This window comes from Mastigoproctus giganteus, chromosome 5, assembly GCF_048544385.1.
Source record: "Mastigoproctus giganteus isolate SK-2022 chromosome 5, ASM4854438v1, whole genome shotgun sequence".
NCBI classification, from domain to species: domain Eukaryota; kingdom Metazoa; phylum Arthropoda; class Arachnida; order Uropygi; family Thelyphonidae; genus Mastigoproctus; species Mastigoproctus giganteus.
This window is the reverse complement of record NC_143579.1, coordinates 225,527,376-225,546,524: the sequence shown is the minus strand read 5'-3', so window position 1 is coordinate 225,546,524 and position 19,149 is coordinate 225,527,376. Positions and strand designations below refer to the sequence as shown.

The 19,149-nt window shown below is 33.7% G+C and overlaps 1 protein-coding gene and 1 long non-coding RNA gene across 2 annotated transcripts in view; one reads left to right on the top strand and one right to left on the bottom strand.

The window, feature by feature from the left end:
* The window catches only part of LOC150086172 (uncharacterized), a 45,646-nt gene that overhangs the window by 13,472 nt on the left and 13,025 nt on the right, over positions 1–19,149 (top strand). Inside the window, exon 2 of the long non-coding RNA XR_016546958.1 lies at positions 18,196–18,268. This is a non-coding gene — a long non-coding RNA (uncharacterized LOC150086172). The remainder of the gene's footprint in view (positions 1–18,195; positions 18,269–19,149) is intronic.
* Positions 8,262–19,149, bottom strand: part of LOC150086171 (CCR4-NOT transcription complex subunit 2-like) — a 60,511-nt gene continuing 49,623 nt past the window's right edge. The window contains exon 3 of the mRNA XM_090373758.1: positions 8,262–8,765. Coding sequence (XP_090229884.1) covers positions 8,742–8,765 — 24 coding nt within the window. The 3' untranslated portion in view covers positions 8,262–8,741. The remainder of the gene's footprint in view (positions 8,766–19,149) is intronic.

Genomic DNA, 19,149 nt, shown 5'->3' with positions numbered 1-19,149 from the left:
GTCAAATGGATGTCAGAAGCATTTTGACGAATCTTGATGCTAAAAAAGCTCCATGTCCCGATGGTATTTCTCCACTTGTTCTCAAAACCTGTGCTCCTGAACTTACTTGTATTCTTTGCCGCCTTTTTTCACTTTCTTATTCCAAAGGTGTTTTTCCTTCTGCTTGGAAATTTGCTCATATCCAGCCAGTTCCTAAAAAGGGTGACAAATCCCTCCCATCCAATTATTGTCCCATTGCAATTACTTCTACTCTTTCTAAAGTAATGGAGAAATAAATTAACCGCCAACTCTAAAACTACCTAGAAACCTTCCATCTGATCAACAATCGCCAGTATGGATTCTGTCAGTGTCGATCCACTGGTGATATTCTGGTTTATGTTACCCATTTATGGACTAATTCGATGGAAAGGTTCGGTGAAACACAAGTAGTTGCTCTTGACATCTCAAAGGCTTTCGATCGTGTTTGGCATAAAGGTCTTCTAAACAAGCTTCCATCTTATGGTTTGTCAACTGTTTTTACTAATTGGTTGTCCAGTTTTCTCTCTGATCGCTCACTGAGGGTGATGGTAGATGGCTCTCTGTCTTCTAACTTTTCCACTAATGCTGGTGTCCCCCAAGGTTCAATTCTTTCCCCCACTCTTTTCCTCTTGTATATTAATGATCTTCCATTGACTGGAAATCCTATCCATAGTTTTGCTGATGATAGCATAGTGCATTCTACTTTCTATTTTGAGAAACCTTGCCCTGCTCAATCAGCTTCAACTTCTCAAAAATCTTCTACCAATTCCTTAAATGCCGATCTTCAGGTAATTCTCCAGTGGGGCAAAGACAACTTAGTTGATTTCAACCTTTCCAAAACTCAGTCTTGTCTTACATCTTGCAAAAAGGATTCTTCTGCTCCTATGCTTATCTTTAGTGACACTCCGATTTCTAGACAAAATGATAAATCTCTTTTGGGAATTACCCTGACTTCTAATCTCTCTTGGCTCAAGCACATTACAAATATTGCTTCCTCGGCATCTAAAAAACTTGGTTTTCTTTTTCGCTCTCAGCGTTACTTTTCTTCCAAACAGCTGCTCATTCTGTATAAATTGCAAGTCCGCCCTTCCATGGAATATTGTTCCCACATCTGGGGTGGTGCCCCCAAAACCTCTCTCTCAGGCTTCTTGATTTCATTCAGAAGAGGGCAGTTAGGTTAATTAATGATTCATCTCTAACAGAGTCTCTCCCCTCGCTGTCTCATAGACGTACTGTTTGTGCTGCATGCCTCTTCTGCAGATACTTCCATGGGCACTGTTCTTCTGAATTGGCTTCTATAATTCCCGCTCTCTCTTTCGAAACAGTCTGAACACGTGCCGCCACCAGCCAACATCCATTTACTGTCCAACTTCAAACTCACAGAACCAACTTTTCATCTTCCTTGTTTATTCATTCAACTGCCGTTTTCTGGAACAACCTTCCTTCATAAGTATTTCTTTAAAATTACAGTCTACAAAAGTTCAAGTCCAATGTCAACAAATATCTTCTTTCGTCTTCTTAAATGCCAACCCAAGCATGGTACTAAGTACTATAGGTTCTAATACCTCTCATGTTTGGGGTTTACATAAAAAAAAAAAAGAAAAAAAAAGTTGTTGTTACTATATCATAGCAGTCCAGATACTTTTTGAATAGACCTTATACAGTGCCTCTTTCATGTACTCTGAAACATACAAAGAAATGTAGTTTATGACAAAACATTTGTTTCACAGTAGACACTGGTGAAAGTAAACATCTATTTCTCAGAGGAGTACCACTACTACAATAGTTCCCAAGTGTGTGGAATGCATATTGAGAGAAGGCATAAATCAATGTGCTTGTGTTAACAGATTCAATTATTCAGTGAAGAAAGGCATTAGCAGAGGCATATGATGGAAGAAAGCAAGCTTATACAGCATCAGCCAAAAAAAAAAAAAAACCCATTTTACCCATCTGTTCACTCAAAAAGTTTGTCCGGTTCTTCCCTGAATTTATTTAAGCTATCAACTGCCCACTGACTAAAGGCAGATTTCTGCACATCTGTTCTACAAATGTCTTATCTCAATTTGAATTTATGCCCCCTCAAGTTTGTAACCTGAGCAAGAGGAAGAATCCCATCGGCATTGAGCCTTCTCAAAGGCCTTATACACCTCAATTAGATCACCTCACAGGTGCCCAGTCTTCAGACACTGCAATTTGCAGAACTTAAGCCATTCTTCGTTCCTCTCACCAATCTTGTTGCTATTCTCTGTATTCGTTCTAGCAACTCTACATCCTTGCTGAAATGAGGCCTCCAGACCTGTACGCAGTACTTGCGGTTCAATCTGACCATTGCCATATACAAAGGAATAATCACCTTTTCCCTACTAGCAAAATTTCTGTATATCATTGACAAGGCACCATGAGCTGCTCTGGCAGCCTGTCTGCACTGCTTAGAAAACCTCATATCTGACTGCACCATTGCCCCCAGGTCTTTTTCGTTCTCTACCACCTTGAGTGTCGTACCACACAGTTGTTACGTTTCTCTGGGGTTACTGCTACCCATATGCAGTACTTTGCATTTGTCAATGTTTAACTTCAGTTGCCACTTCTCAGCCCATCTGCTCAACTTTTCTATTGTTGCTAATGTGGGTGCCACTGCATAAAAAAGAGGCCACCAAGCTACTGTATTTAGTATACTGTATAATCTTACACCTTGCATCAACTAGAGATTCAATAAAAAATATACAGTTGGTTCCTGCTTTGTGAGTTTTCAATTTACGAGTTTCCAGGTTTACAAATTATTTTTTTATTTTTTTTTTTTTTTAGTATCAACAAAAAGAACCCACTTTTTTAATCAACAAAATCAAAAATATGAACAGTAATTGCAAAAAATTAATACAGTGTACCCCCGCTTTACGATATTAATCCATTCCAGAGACACCATCGTATCTTTAAAATATCATGTTGAACCCAATAAAGGCCGCTACACACATTCAGGTAAGCCTGTCAGTTATGCCTGCGCAGGCACGCCTGTACAGGTCTATCGGAGTGTGTGGATGATAAAACAGCACAGTTATTTTGACCTGCACTGAACCGGAGTGGCCTGTGCAGGCAAACTTGAGCATGTGTAGTGATGTGGCAGGCGCACTGCTAGATTGGGGGATTTCTCTATTTGACTATCATTAATAATTACATCAATTCTATGAAAAATTCACTATTAATTTTGCTGGCGATTAATAAAAAATTTGCCTGGATTAGAAGTAAATTTTAACTTTGAATATCAGTGTCAATAAATATAATTTATAACAACAGCAATAATAAAATTCATTACTATATTACTTTATTAAATTTTAATAAATCTTGGGATTTTTCTGAGAATTTCCCTAAAATTATTGTCAAAAATTTAAGATCTTCGTAACTTCTTCCAGTTGCAAGAAATCTCAGAGTTGCAGTTAATCTCTCATGCGGTGAAATGGCCGTCTTCATAACAGTATCGTTTTTTTTTAATTACTGGAGTAACTAATGAAAGAAGCTCTAAATAAGTTTCTTCATTAATCATAAATAATTTTTGCGGATGAATGAAGAAACCTTTAGGGGCCAACCGCAATACACTTAACAAGTTTACATGTGAATAAACTTTTCTTTTTTTCAACCATTCTTTGCACCATATATTACATTTTATTTTACATTTAAAACACTTCATTGCAAATAATAAGCCAACTATTGCTAAAACGTCATCTTTGACGCCATGGTCAGCCGACTGAATGAATGGTGACATGTATGGATGCACTATGGGTCTGGTAGACCTGTACAGGCATGCCTGCACAGGCATAACTGACAGGTTTACCTGAACGTGTGTAGCTAACTGCCTTAACACACTGTTTTTTGGTAATTCATTCCATGACCTCGGAAGTTGAAATTTTCTCTATATAACTCTCTGAAAAGTCGTTTTTGTAGTGAAAATTATATTAGTTACCAATTCAAATCATTAAAATGCACTACACTTTCATCGTTAGCATATGTTCTGTTATAAGAATCGATTTTGACACCTTTGTGATATTTTTCTAAAGCACATTTCTGGAGGTCACAATCATAAAACAAGTTGCACTTTCCGGTTTATTGATCTTTTCTGTTAGTGCAAGCAATATTGCATTTGCATAAATACCGATAGCTGGAATTGTGTGTTTTTTACTTTGCGGTGAAATGAGTTCCCCTTCACTGAAATCTTCAATCGTAAAAAAAAAATAAAAATTTCAGAATCTTCCCTTCATTCCTTTTTTTAAGCTGTGTAAACTTGTTACTCTGCGCAAATCGTGTTAGTTGCATGTGCATTTCGTTAAAAAATGCTTATGCATACTATTGAAATTAATAAAGAAAAGAGAAAATTATCTTGGAAACAAATGCCTCTTGAAGCAATTCTGAAGACGACTCCTTGTGCAACAAACCGAGTGCCAAGCCAACAATGAGTGATCATCGACTAAATGCACACTCGTTGGTGACAATGAAGAAGAATAAACATTCTTTAACATTTGTAAGTCATAAATAATTTCTTTATTATTATAATTTGCTTGATTTTACAAGCTACGTTTTCATTTATTTGGGTAAATCAATCATTGTTTAAACAAACTAATTAGCTAACTAATTTCATTGTTGAGAATGTATCCCCTATTTTTAACATTATTTTTGTATGGTGGCTTACCTTGAAAAACTTCTTTACACCTGATGTCTTTTTTGTCTGCATGTTATTACTAGAGACCACTTGCTATCTGATGAGGAACAGTTAGTTCCGAAACAGGCTATCATAGCAGCCTGTTTTTAAACAAATAGCTAATCAAACTATTGGCAAGCTATCTGTTTGAAAGTAGTGCAATACCATGGCAAAAGGCAAGTTTTTTTCTGCATTGAGAACTAAGACCATTACATTATCTATGCTCTTTAAATACTGTTGGCTGAAAAATAGATTAAAGGACAAGATAGTCCAACTTATGAAAAAAAGAAATGCCACCCTTTTTTGCATGGACTTCTGAAGACAAATGTGATTGTTGATATGAGTCCTGGAATACTTTCTTAATATTTCTGTATTGTAAATTGTGATAGATTTTAAAGTATTTTGGATTCCAAAGTGCTGGATTTTAGAGTTTACCGTGCTGATTGAGGTTATTAACTGAGGTTGCACTATATTATTATTAATAGCCATATGGTGCAAGGAAGTCTGAGGCTTACGCTGCACCAGTCAAAAAAAAAAAAATCTGAATTACCCTGAGAGAGAGAGAGAGAGAAGGGAATCACCAAGAAAGAAAAATGATATCCAGCTCAGGACCCTGGTGTGCCAAGCCCATACTCACCAGATGTGAGCCCCTGGGGTTAATCCATAATGATGAATTTGCTACTGCATGGGGTGTTTATTATAGGGGATAAGTAAACCTAGGTTCATTATAATTTTTAGCCAAAGCACGCTAAATACATTCTTACTGCTATAATAGCAGTGGTTTAAAAATATCTGCAACTTTTATTTCCCAAAGATATTTAATTATAGGTGAGACTTTGTTTATACTGGGGGTGAGTAGTTAATCTGAACCTGTTTTTCCTGATATGAATATAATAAAACTCAACCATATCTAAATATTTCAGCCATGATTTGGTTGAGTTTTATATACAAATATATAAAGTAAACCAAATGTTGGTTGAAATTACAGTACTTTGTTAGTTGCATTTGAAATGATATTCAGGGCAGTTCACAATTGCATGCAATTCTGTGTCTAATATCACCCATCAACCAAAAAATGTTGCTCTCAACATGAGTGTTGAGAAAACACTTTGTTAGCAAACACTTTGTTAGCATTTGCAACAAGCTCATCACAGTGTTTCTCAGTCTGAGCTACCCAGATAAACAGACCGGTCTTGTGGCTTCCACAATTTCTTGATCTTTTATCTGTGGGCAGTGGTATCAAGAGCCAGTGTGGCCTCACTTGAGGCAAACAGTCTCACCACTAGGCTGGCTTGCCTTTCCCTAATGTGTCTAAACTGAACTAAGACTATTATATTATTCTATTCTTTTTAAATCCTGTTGGCTACAAAAACGGATTAAAGGACAAATAGTCCAAATTATGAAAATTATTACATTTTGTTTGGGTCCGGAGCAGCTGTACCCCCCTCCCCCTCAAATACTCCTATACCTTGGGCCATAGTTTATTTACATAGAGATAGCATACAGCATGAACTTTGGCATTTGATTGAAGTGGCTGAGGCAATATGAAATATGCCTGGAATTTCTGAACAAACCAGGAATTCTTGGCACCTATGATGCCAAGGATTTCTGGACTAAAACAAATAGAAAAACTTAACATTATAATAAATATATAGTTGCCACTCATATGCTGAAAGCAAATAAATGTATCCCTATAGTGTACTTGTCCAATTTGATCCTATCCAAAACCCAATAATTTTAGAACACATCTTGCTGTCTAAGCATTTGTGACCATATATATTGTAGGAATTATTCTGCTTGTTTTTAGATGTAGAGCATGATCCTTGTATTTATACAAGGTGAATATATTAAGAATTACCCTGTATAAATATTTACACTTTCCATGTACTACAAGTTTTGAATAGCAGTAATACAATAGACTTTCAGAATAATGGCACCTTTGGGGATTCAGGATGCCATTATTTTGATTTTTCTGTTATCTAGAAAGTTTTATTTTTAATATATTTAATGCAGAAATGATGAGGCTAAATAAGAAATAGAGAGATCAAGAATGCAATTTTATTAACTGCACATAAAAAACATAAACACGCTGACGATCCAATTTTACATTCTGCCATTAATACACTCCTACTTATGCCCGTTCTATCTTCTGTTGTTAAATCAAGTTTGTCACTAAGCTTTAATGTTCTTAATTATTCTTCTTTCCTTCTCTGTATGAGGTTTATCAACTTTAGGAGCCATAGTGAGGGTTTTTTAATTTAAAATAAACATAAAACAGAATTCACTTTCAAAATGGGGATGTTAAACAAAAAAAAGTAACCACGTGACTTGCCGTTTTATTTTTCCCCAGCTCTGCAAAACATCTGTGCTGTATGTAAACATCTGATGTCTGTGCTGGTATTTTGTCAGTCTACTATATTGTGTGCATGTGCACCAGTGGTACCATAGTCATACATTGAGAAATAGAAGAATTTGATGGAAGCTAATATCAGTGGTACTTCTGGTGCGATTAAACAATACTCTGCTATGGTCATAGTGGAAAATCAAATTGATTGCACCAATGGAGTGGACAAATCCACTTGCAACAACAACAATGGGTTAGGAATTGCATGTGTATGCATTAGCTGAACTTCTGTATTGGCAGAATGTATTTTTTGTAATTTTTTTTTTTTTTTTGTTACATGATCAGCCTGTACTTGGAATAAGAACCTTTTTATCTACATTGTTTGTTTATTTCAAAACTGTACTCACCATGATCAAAATGTACAGTATATACAAACTAAGCTGGAAGTTGCAGACTGAGTGGGCAACTATTGATAGGTTCTATTTTGCTCATTACAGTAACCTCAGTTTATATATAATATTATATATAAATATTTATATAATATTAGTAAATTAATAAGAGGAGTTTACCTCAATATAGTACGTAGAACACTTCCGTATGATACCCTCCAGAAATTAAAACGGAAAAAACGAAAAAATCGACAACTTACCGGTACATTAAAGTAAAATATAAATAATTAAATAATCAATTTAAAACAATTAAAATTCAAATTAACGCAATTAAAAGAATCTAACGAAAATATTCAAAACGATATTTTCGTTAGATTCTTTTAATTGCGTTAATTTGATTTTGAATTGTTAAATTGATTATTTAATTATTTATATTTTACTTTAATGTACCGGTAAGTTGTCGATTTTTTTCGTTTTTTCCGTTTTAATTTCTGGAGGGTATCATACGGAAGTGTTCTACGTACTATATTGAGGTAAACTCCTCTTATTAATTTACTAATATTATTATCAACGTAGAACATATTGAGTATTACAGCTCTGATTCATACTATCTAATATATTTATATAATGAACTATGCCTAATTGGAAAAAATAACAAGATTTTTCATTTTAAACAAGCTTTATTTAGTACGTGTACAGAAAAAAATAGACAAACATGTATATCGGCTTGTATGTACAGTGTGCACCCAAATCATTCAGAAATTTTGACTTGATAAAAGAGATCAAAGCAGTCTGAAAGAAATTTTGACAGTGTTTTGTTTTGTTTTTTTTTTCCTCTCTTTTTTTTAAATTTACATTGTTCTGTTGGGGAAAAAACTTTTGCATTGCAAATGATTCCATTTAAAATTATTCAGTAAATTATCTGGCATTTTTTTTCTTCTTTCCCCTTCTGGCCAGTTTTCCATTTGTCAAACATTTATCTTGTACAACTTTTTTCTTATTTTTTAATCATAATTGATTAGTCCCTGATTTGCTTGGTTTCCTGTATACCTTGGTGGCACTTGTAGGTTTGTTACATGTAGGATGAATGTTTCTAAAGTAGATCAATCTCTCGGCCATTTCTGTTTTGTGAAGGGAAGACACTGTAGCTTAACCATCTTTTTTTTTTTTTTTGTTACAGCAAACATCATTAAAGCAGCAACTTCTTTGTTACAGCCACTTGAAACACAACTCGAATTAACTTAGCTACTTAATTACCATGATTTTTCATTGCAGACTGAAAAGGCTCTATTCTCTGCTAGGCTCATAATTTCATTCCACTCGAACCCTGAAAAATAAGCCAGAGAAATAAATCAAACTACAATTATAATGCATATAACAGTAATAATATAAACATTGTGAATATATACACATAATTAAAATATTAAAATTTTCAGTCAAACTAATTTTTGTGTTTATTTCAGAAATCAGTAAAATTTCTAAAAATCGGATGAAGTGGTACACTAAAGGCTTCCACTAGAGCAGCAGTTGTACTAACTGATGTACTAACCCCTTAGTTTCAGTGTGTGTGTGTGGTGTCATGTACCTCTTGGTTTCTGTGTAGTGTCATGTACCTCCTCTCATGGTAACCTCAATTTATATTTATATAGCAAACATCTGTGTATAAGCAAAATAATGTGATTTTTCATTTCAAACAAACTTTACTTTGTATGCATAAAAAAAACTTAATGCCAAATGATAGAACACACCAAAACATTTGAACCAGAGCTTGAAATGGGATGCTTGTTTATCTTGTGTTTTAATTATCGAATATGTATGTGCCAGTACCAGTGCTTATGATGGACCAGAGAAGTGTTTCATTTAGAAAATAACAAGCATGTTTGGTGTACACTTAAATTTCTTCATCCTGGAGAGTAGAGTATAAACAGGTGATTTGTTCATTTGTAAATGATTGATTCTTCTAATTATAAAAATATTTTTTGAAATGTGCAGCTTCCTGCACATTTCAAAAAAGTATTGTTTTCTCAAATGTATCATGTATTAGATGCTACTTGGATGTGTGTGTTGGGGGGGGGGGGGTCTTTCCATTTTATAGATGGAAAAAGTTTATTTTTCATTCAAAGCATCCTGCACCCTTAATACTCTACAAATTAATAATTAAATTATACATTATTGGATGGTATTTTTTTGTGTGTGTGCAAACAGTTGCCTTAATAAATACCCAACTTACTCTTTCCTGAGGATAGAAAATGTACATTATTGATTATAGAACTCACAAAAAACTCAATCTGTTAAATTGAAGTATTACAGGTTCACTGTTACTGTTTGGATAAGTTATAATAATATCATGGATTTAATTTATTAAATTTAAATACTATAGGCAAGCAGCAGCAATTCAGTTATCCATATTTTTTATTGTATTTAGATTTCTTTATCAATATAGTTAACAGGCCATTGCAGTTGTCATGAAAATGTACTTTTTTGGTTTGTTCTGGCTGGAAGCTGATCTGTAATAGAAAATTTTTATTACAGATCTGCATTATAAAAGTTGATATTTATGTATGTGTATACTTATGTATGCAGTTTTTTAAAATGCTATGAGAAATAATATATTTTTCATTTAACTTAAGCTGACAGCAGTGAAGATCTAATGATCTGAATCTTTTTGCTAGACTGGTGATAGGGTTTATCTGTATAGGTTGTTCATGGGGGTCATATTTTGCATAAGTGACACTATTTCAAATTCAGTTTATTCCAAATTTTTACAGTACAAGTAATTTATTATTATTTCTTATTTTTGAAGTTAAATATCTAATTAAAAGTTTATTTAAAGGGTTTTAAAAGTTAAATATTGAAATATTTGAGTATTAAAATTTTTTGAAAATTAGCAAAACTATTTTGAAAGCAATATTCTGCTTTCCCAAAAAAAAAAACAATTTTAGTTAATGCCATCTTGGCTGAGATGCTTGTTATATCTGTGTTTGTTATAAATACACTAATGGTTATAATTTTTTAAATACACACCTTTCCTACTGATAATGGCAAAAATGTGTTTTGAATTGAATTTATAACTATAGAATTTGATAGTATATAGCGGAGCTATGGTGCTCAATATGTTCTACATTGATATCAATATTTGTAGAAGAATAAGAGAAATTTACCTCAATATGATACGTAGAACACTTCCGCATGATACTCTTCAGAAGAGTATCATATGGAAGTGTTCTACGTATCATATTGAAGTATTTCTTTTATTCTTCTACATAACTATAGAATGAACAGGTAACTGTAGTAATCACTTGTATAATTGACTTTTATAAAGAATTTATATTTTTGAATTCCTTACTTATTGAAATTATTAGTGATGTTCAGGAATAGTTATCCCTATTTTCTAACGGTACTATAAAAGTAGAAGGATATAAAAATTGTAATGGCTCAATTATATCTGTACTGAATTTTTGTGCATACTTGTAAACAACTAACTATACTGTGCTCGATTTTTAGAGTAGCACCATTGTTATCAGGAAGATTGTAAAGCAAACATTCTTATAGGTATTTTAGGTTTTATGTTATAGCCTTGAATATATTTGAAACAATTATACTTTCGCAATATGTCTTTAATTTGTAAATTTCTGTGATAATTGAATAAGTATTTTCCAGTGTTGAAGACATTTTAAATTTAGTTTACAACATCATAGCCAGCATTATTCCTGGTTTTTCTTCTCTTCTGATGTTCTTATTAGTGTGCTACTCCATTCCCCAAAGGATGTGAACACAGGGTTGGCAAAATGATAAAATGACACACTGCATTTTGAAGGTGATAATTGTCAAACAATAAGTATCATTTGATAAATATTTTAACTTGACAGCGAAAGTGTCAACCAATGATGCATCTAGAAAATTTTCTTGATGGCATGTGTGGGCACTCATTTTCATGTAATTCAAGAATGTGATGAGATGGGGAGTGTAATTATGCTAGAACTGAAATTTTGATTACAGAGATGGGTGCTCTGTATTAGTTTCAGCTAAAAGTTCTTATTTTGAGACATTTCCTCCATGTGTTAAACTTATTATAACTGCAGACTTCATTACTGATTTTCATGTGCAGGTTGAAAGTCCTCTGTGACATTAAGTTGGTTTACTACTTACTATTCATTTGGAGAGGTATGGGCTCAGTAATGGAGTCAATGCACCAAAACCCTCCCAGAAACAATTAGCAACAGACCGCCCTATCAGAAGGGCAAGTTTCTTATTTTGAACCCCTGCCTCTAAGACTTTTTTTCTTTAGTTCTTTTCAATCTTTAACATAACCACTGATGATGGTTGACCCATAACAGCTGAAATGTCAACAGTTATTTTATTATTTATCATCTTATTGATTAAATTTTATAACACTTATCACCAAGGCAAAACTATAAATAATGCTCCCCTCCCCAATGAGATTTCTAAAAGTCCTTCACAATCTTAAACCAGTGACATGTCTGCCAGCTGGGTGTAGAGTGAATAGGTGGGAGAACCCCCCATTCTTTTTACTGTGGTGCCCGAGTACCTCAAAATTAATTAGTTTCTTTCAACAAACAGATTTTAGAGTGGTTTTAAAACTGTTTAGCAATAACAATGATCAGGAAGGTTGGAGTGTACAAAGAATATGTGAAACTATACAGAAAATGATGGATATCACAGTATACGTTTGACATTTTCAACTTTCAGGAATTTTCATATTAACTTAAATTTTTTTTCTTGTGATATATCAGAACAAGTCTTTCTTATGTGTTTTAACCAAAAAAATTGTTAATTCATTTTTATAAATTTCTTTTGGAGCACTTTAAAGCAGGTATATGCATTGTTTGTATGAATAGTTGAAAAAATAGAATATTATTTTAAATACTCAAGTATTAGGTCTGATGTAGCCAAGTGGTTAGGAGTGTGAGTGCAGCAGCACTTACGCTGTTTGAGTGAACTGTGGTTTGAGCCCACATGACTGCTAAATATTGACTGTATTCATGATTTATTGTAAACTCCTGGTGTTCCTCTTTTGGAATATAAACAAGAACTTTTTTGTTTGATAACCGATAAGCACTACACATTTCATGTTGTGAATAATTTCTCATTATATGCATCCCTTTTCGTGCTTTAACAAAAAAAAAAAAAAAAAAGTGTCTCTCTCAGGTAGCATGTTAGTATCTATGTTCCTGGCATTGCATGTTAATGGTTAAAGATTAATAACCCATACCAGTAAAGAGCTGTTGGACCCATGGCACCTCCCCCCCCCCATGCAGTAGCAGACCTGGTAGTGTGGTAGTTTTGCGGCTGCTTATCATAGAGAGAGAGGGGGGGGGTTGTATTTGGTTTAATAATAACTGATATGCGTGAGGTAATATAGTGTTCATAATCCACTGCTTTGGCAATTAATACCTTGGAATTATAAAATTAGCAATATGATAGTCATTATGCTACCAGAATGTGCAGTTTTATACACATTCTGGTAGTATAGTGACTTCAGAATGTGCACAGTTTTGTTTTAGAATGTGCTTAAGAAGAGTTCAGAATGTACAAGTCAGCTATTAGTAAATACAAAAGTGATATGATTAGTGATACCTGTGTAGCTGCATTTCTCTTTCAAAACATCTTTCACTGATGTTTTGAAAAAAACATCAGGACAAAACATCTTTCAGTGAAGGATCAGAGGATGTATTAATTTCTCTATTTTTCATACACTGGAAACTACAGAATTGGTTATTCACAATCAGAGAACATTTTGGTACTTGAATAGAATTAATGTGTTGTTACTAGCAGGATGAAAACTCTGGATTTCATCTCCAACATGCACACTGCAGTATTATAATGTGGACTATAGAGCAATGGAAATGTGGTCCAAATCTTCCTTCACTTTGTTGCAGTGTAATGGACAATATGATATGTGGGGAATGTTGCAGTATACTCAAGAATTTTCCTGTTTTGTTTTTATAATTGCAGTGTCAGTATCATGGAATACAATGTTTTGCAGTTGTGTAGTGGGTCCTCTGGAAAATACGATACTGGTAGGATTGATATGTTACTGTTATCCATATTTAAGGAACCACTTGTCATTATGCAACATTATTCTTCGAAATAGTGCATATCAATACACTATACTCAATGGATTTGTTATCTGACTTAGTTGTACCGACAACAATATGTAACTAATGTTGAGTTTGAAAATGTAAGATTATTTTTAATGAAGTAAATTGCCATTATGGTTATAATCAGAATCTTTTTTCTTGTGGTTCTAATGTGAAATGAGGCTATATTGAAGGATCACTGGATCTGACTGCTTCCAGTTCAGTTATGTGATCAGTACGGCTGTTTGGCACTTCATGTCATGTATCAGCTAGATAGGTCTATAGTTTCTTGTCACTGACATAAATGTATGCCCTTTATATCAACGAAGGGTGTACATTTATGTATGCCCTTCATTGGTATAAAAAGGGGAGGGATTAGAGACATGAAACAAAAAACTGAGCTGTGTAATATTTTATGCTTAGGATATTTCACTATACTGTACAAATAATGCTAAAGCTTTATTTCTATATGTAGTTAAAAAGCAAACTCAGTTTTCTACAAAAGCCTCAGATATCTTATATTGTGAAGCAAATTACCACAATTTGTGGGATTTTTTTCAAAAGTATGAAAGAACTATATGGATAATGTTATTCATTATAAATACAAAACACATTTGTAATGAATACCATTATCTAGACAACTGTTTCAGAGATTACTATCCTGAACTAAGCACTACTGGTTCAGACCTGACATCCCAGTGATGATAAACTTCCACAGTATGAGAGATGCCAAATGTACTACTTAATATAATTTCCACTTGAAGCTTATGATGTGATACTCTCATATATTTCATATTGTAGACTTATGGTACTTAGTTATTATATTTATTTCTCCTTTGTATGGCAACTGTGTTCATTTTTAGTATAGTGCCAAGAAACGTCATGGTGATTTGTTTCATAGTATGAGGATGTTTGATGCATTTGTGGCAATAAATAAATAAAAATAAAATATGCTGTAGCACTATTTGTGTGTAATTTTATTTAATTTGCTTTCATGAAATGTAAAGTTCTAACTGATCAGCCAACATGCTAGTGATACTTTTATGTTTCAGGAACTATTAAAAAGACAGCATAGTTATTTTTTGATCAATCCAGATAGCGTTGTCCTTTTGTAGAATTTTTGACTTGATTTGTAGAAAAGCATACATTAATTCTGCACTGATGGAAATGAGGCTGAATTGCAATAATGATTTGTAAATATTTACAGGTAACAATATTTTAAACAATTGAAAAGAAGGTATTTACAGTATTATTATTTTAATTTAATCAAATAAGTTGTCTTAATACACAAAAAATTGGCTATATCATGCTGACATAATTAGAATGCTAAGTAACTTTCAAAATTAATGTTTATACCGTACACTTTTTGCAATTAGTAAATGATCTTACAATTCTCGAATGCATAAGTGGTGAATAAAATATTGTGAGCAGGGTTTACATGATATCTTTTGAGCATGCACATATCAGGCTTTAACTTGTTATGTGCTAGTCTAGTGAAAAGCCGCTTTGAGTAAACACTTGTCATGTGTACTGAAAATTATGAAATTTGAACACTAAATTTTGCTGTAAGCTGGGAAAGCTAGCCATGGAAACACAAAATGCTAATTGTGGTTTATGGAGATGATGCTATGAAAAAACAGCTTTCAAGTGGTTTCAGAGAGTTCATTAGTGAAATTTTTTGCTTGAAAGTGAATAAAGAAACAGTCACTCATCAACATTCCAAGGTCAAAACATCAGTATATTAAGTCTATACCATTATTCAGTCAGATTGGCAATTGACCATTTGAGACATTGATGAGGAGACATCTCTTTTATTTGGTTCAGTTCAGTTCAAGTTATTTTGACTGAGGGTATGAAGTCTTCACCTGAGTTGTTCAATCAAGCTACGCTGGATCCTGCATTTTTACCAAAAATTAAACATGTAATGAGTCTCAGGTGTATGGACATGACCAAGGTTGCAAGAAAATTGCTACTACTAATTTGCATGGTTTTTAAGTATATATGTAATGGAGGAACATAAATTATAGCAGTTGCAGCTTTATGGTAAATATGTTATGCACATCTAGTGACGTCCAGCATATCTGTTTAATTTTCTTTTCTGCATATGATAAAAATATAATAATTAGCTTTGCTGTTTTGTAGTGCATAATATACTGCAAATTTAATTCTGAAATAATTTCCTAAGATAATAAAATGAATGAAAAAGAAAAAATCAGTTTGGAGAAAAAACGTGAATGGGTGGTTAATGCACATATTTGGAAGAGTGGTGAGATAGATGTCATTTGGGAGGATTGAGAATTACTAGAAATATCTATAAAAAAGGCTTTCATTCCATTCCCCTTGTGTGACAGAGTGGAATTGGGAGAGGAGTGCTCTCTTTTGGGTGGAGGAGTTCAGTAAGGAATGTGAGAGCAACATTCTGTGGTAAGCCATATTTCAGATTTGTATAGCATTATCAGATACTCAAAAGAAAAACAGTGTTAGTGAAAGAGAGAACCTAATTTTTCCTCTTTCACTTTGTTTTGTTTGTACCAAGAGTGTTCACCCCATGGACCAAATGGGACCATATCTTTGCATTGTGCAGCCATGTAGATAGCTATGTGTTCTCCTTCCCTACTACCAAAGCTTAAGCGAGTGTCATACAGTGATGTTTGAAATAGTCACTCATGAACTTCACCCAGCACTGTATTTGTTTTGACCCCCTAGACAAAACAAGGTTGGATGCCACGTACTGCAGTGATTTGTTCACATGTAAGTGAATGAGTGTTGTTATAGCAAATTATTTTTTGTAGAAATATAACTGCATTAATTAAATATTAAAAAGATCAAGGTGTTTAAGTTCTCTGCTCGCAATAAAGGTCTTTATGGAACCACAAAGATAGGAACTGAGAGGCATAAGGTCTGGCATCCTTGGGGCCTTTTTTGGGATACACCATGACTATCTTGTGAGCTCCTCTGACCATGTGGTCATCCCAGAGTATAAGCAAAAATTGATTTATATAGGTGATCATTATACAAGTGAGGGCACATTAAATGAACCACTCGATTCTGTTGGCACGTGATTTGAACTCTGGGCTGTTAGTGTCTATGATTCAATTTTGTTTAGTTTGGTACACATTTTTATTTGTTCTTTGCTTCTGCTAAGATTGGTTTATGTACAGAGAATAAAATTTTGAATTCTGATTCACAGCTCAGCCCAAAAGTAAGTGTTTGCTGCTTTTAGCTAGAAATTCCAGATGTTTACTTTTCAACCATTATTTATGAATTTTTGGAATTATTTCTCAACATTCTGAAATTATGGCACATTGAATACACTTTCCTCAAATATAGGTGGCAGCAAATGTGTTAAAAATTAAAAAGGAAATAGAGTCCCTTATATAAACAGTAATACAGAATTCATTACATTTGCTAATGAAGTATTTATATGAATCCCTAACTTTAAAACAAATCCAAAATTTTTATAGCTCGCTACTTTTCAGGATCTTGAGCTAAATTCTATCTCTAACCCAATAATTGCTGTATATTAAGTTAACCAAAGTTCCGATCATACTTAATTCCACGAATAAGTTGTTTATCAGATGTGGATTGGTATATAATATACATATTCATTCATTTGATGTAAAGCAAAGTCTCCCTACATATTTTAATTTTCTTCCATGAAATACTTCTAAAATCCAAACCGATATGAAATGCAAAAATTAGATTATACACAACCATCATCAGACCTATCATGAGCACCAGTTAGAGATCTGGACAATGGAGGCTTAAGGAGGAAAAAAGCTATAAACCTTTGAAAATAAGGCACTCAGGAAGATCTTTAGACCAGTAATTGATAATCAACAAGAAGTCTTCAGAATCGTATAAAATAGAGAAATTCTTGAAATGTACTGGAACCTCAATGATAAACTATATCAAAAACACAATAGATCATTGGGCTTGCCATGTAACCAGCATGACAGGAAAACAGAATATCAGAGAGAATCTTCACGATGAAACTGGGTGAGAGATTTCCTAGGAAGAGATGGGAAGACAGAAGGTGGAGAAGTATTGTGAAGGCAGCAAAAGGCCTCCATGGTCCATAATGCTAAAGATGATGATGACATTTCAAAGTACTATACAGTATTTGCTCCCTTCATTTAAACAGATGTGGAGTCAGCATCACAGCAATTTTAAGTGACAATAATGGGCTTTCTTAGCAAGCTTAAAAAATAACTTTTATATGTAATTATAGGACATTTATCACAACTGCATTTCATTAAAATATTTATAATATATGATACTGCTCCTAAATTTTTATCATAGCTTACTACAGACTGTGACCTTTCTTGGGATTGACCCCAGGGAGAGATCACAAATTTTTCTTCACAAAAAAGTCAGAAACAAGAAGTGCAGGTTATATTTTAGGAGCAGCAGTGTTACTACTCAGTATATACGATACTCTAAAGCAGATTTGAATATTTCAAACAAACTACCTGCCTTTCATATGACATTTTTAGTTTACTTTAGTTTACAAATATATACTTTAGTTTTTAAAAATAAAAACTAAAGTATATATTTGTGTAGAATGGGTCTTTTTTGCACCCCATTTTTTTAAGTGAACTACATCAAATAAAAAGAAGTTATATGACTAATGCACATTTGGAAAATGTTTTGCAGGTATCGAGCGTAAACATAGAACCAGATGTCATGGAACTGCAGAGGAGATAGTACAAAGTAGCTCATTAAACAGGTGTGTTATTTATTATTATTATTTTTAATAATAGACATACAATTTATAAAAATTGTTACTGAACTGAATTGTTATTTTATTTATTTACTTTTTTTTTGGTTGCAGGTAAAAAGAGTAGCGTTACAGTTGCAGAATGTTTTAAAACTATAATGAATGGATTATGAATAATATGCCACTTCAGTTAAGATTTAGTTGTTTTTTCAACAGGACAGGATACTGACCTATTTTGTAAGAGCAGTATGTGCTTAGTCAGATGAATAATCTCCGGCGGATGGGGTGTTATGATGGCTCCAGTGAATGGCCTCTTCAAAGTCCTGATTTACTTTCTTGGACTTATTTGGGTATTTAAAATCTGATTATACACACAATGAGTTGGCTTTGCATTAGCAACACCTTGTATAGGAATGGACTGGTCTGTGATACTGGTGAAGGCTAAAAGTTGAGAATACCTGATATAAGGTTGTAGTTCATGCACATGGTGATCAGTTTTTGAGTGTCTGCAAAGGAGGAGTTAATGTTGAGATCTTTCCAACTTTGAATGTGGAATAATTGTGGAGGCAGGATGTGCAGTTGCTATTAGCTTGTATAGGCTGTGGCAGTTGACAGCCATCATGGGTACCCATGCTCAAGAAATCCATCTCCTAGTTTGATGAATCCTTTTATTATATCAATGCTGATGAGTGTATCCACATTTGGAGAAAGCAAAGAAAATCACAAGGCCATGGTACCTGGATGCACTGTTGGTGTGTGTGGCAGGCTGTATGCAGTTTTATTATAGTTTGGGGACTATAGTTTGTTTTTGTGGCATGCCCTAGGTCATCTGATCACATTAATCAGTGGCTTGATAGGAATGCATACTTTTCCATCCTCACCCAGCCAGG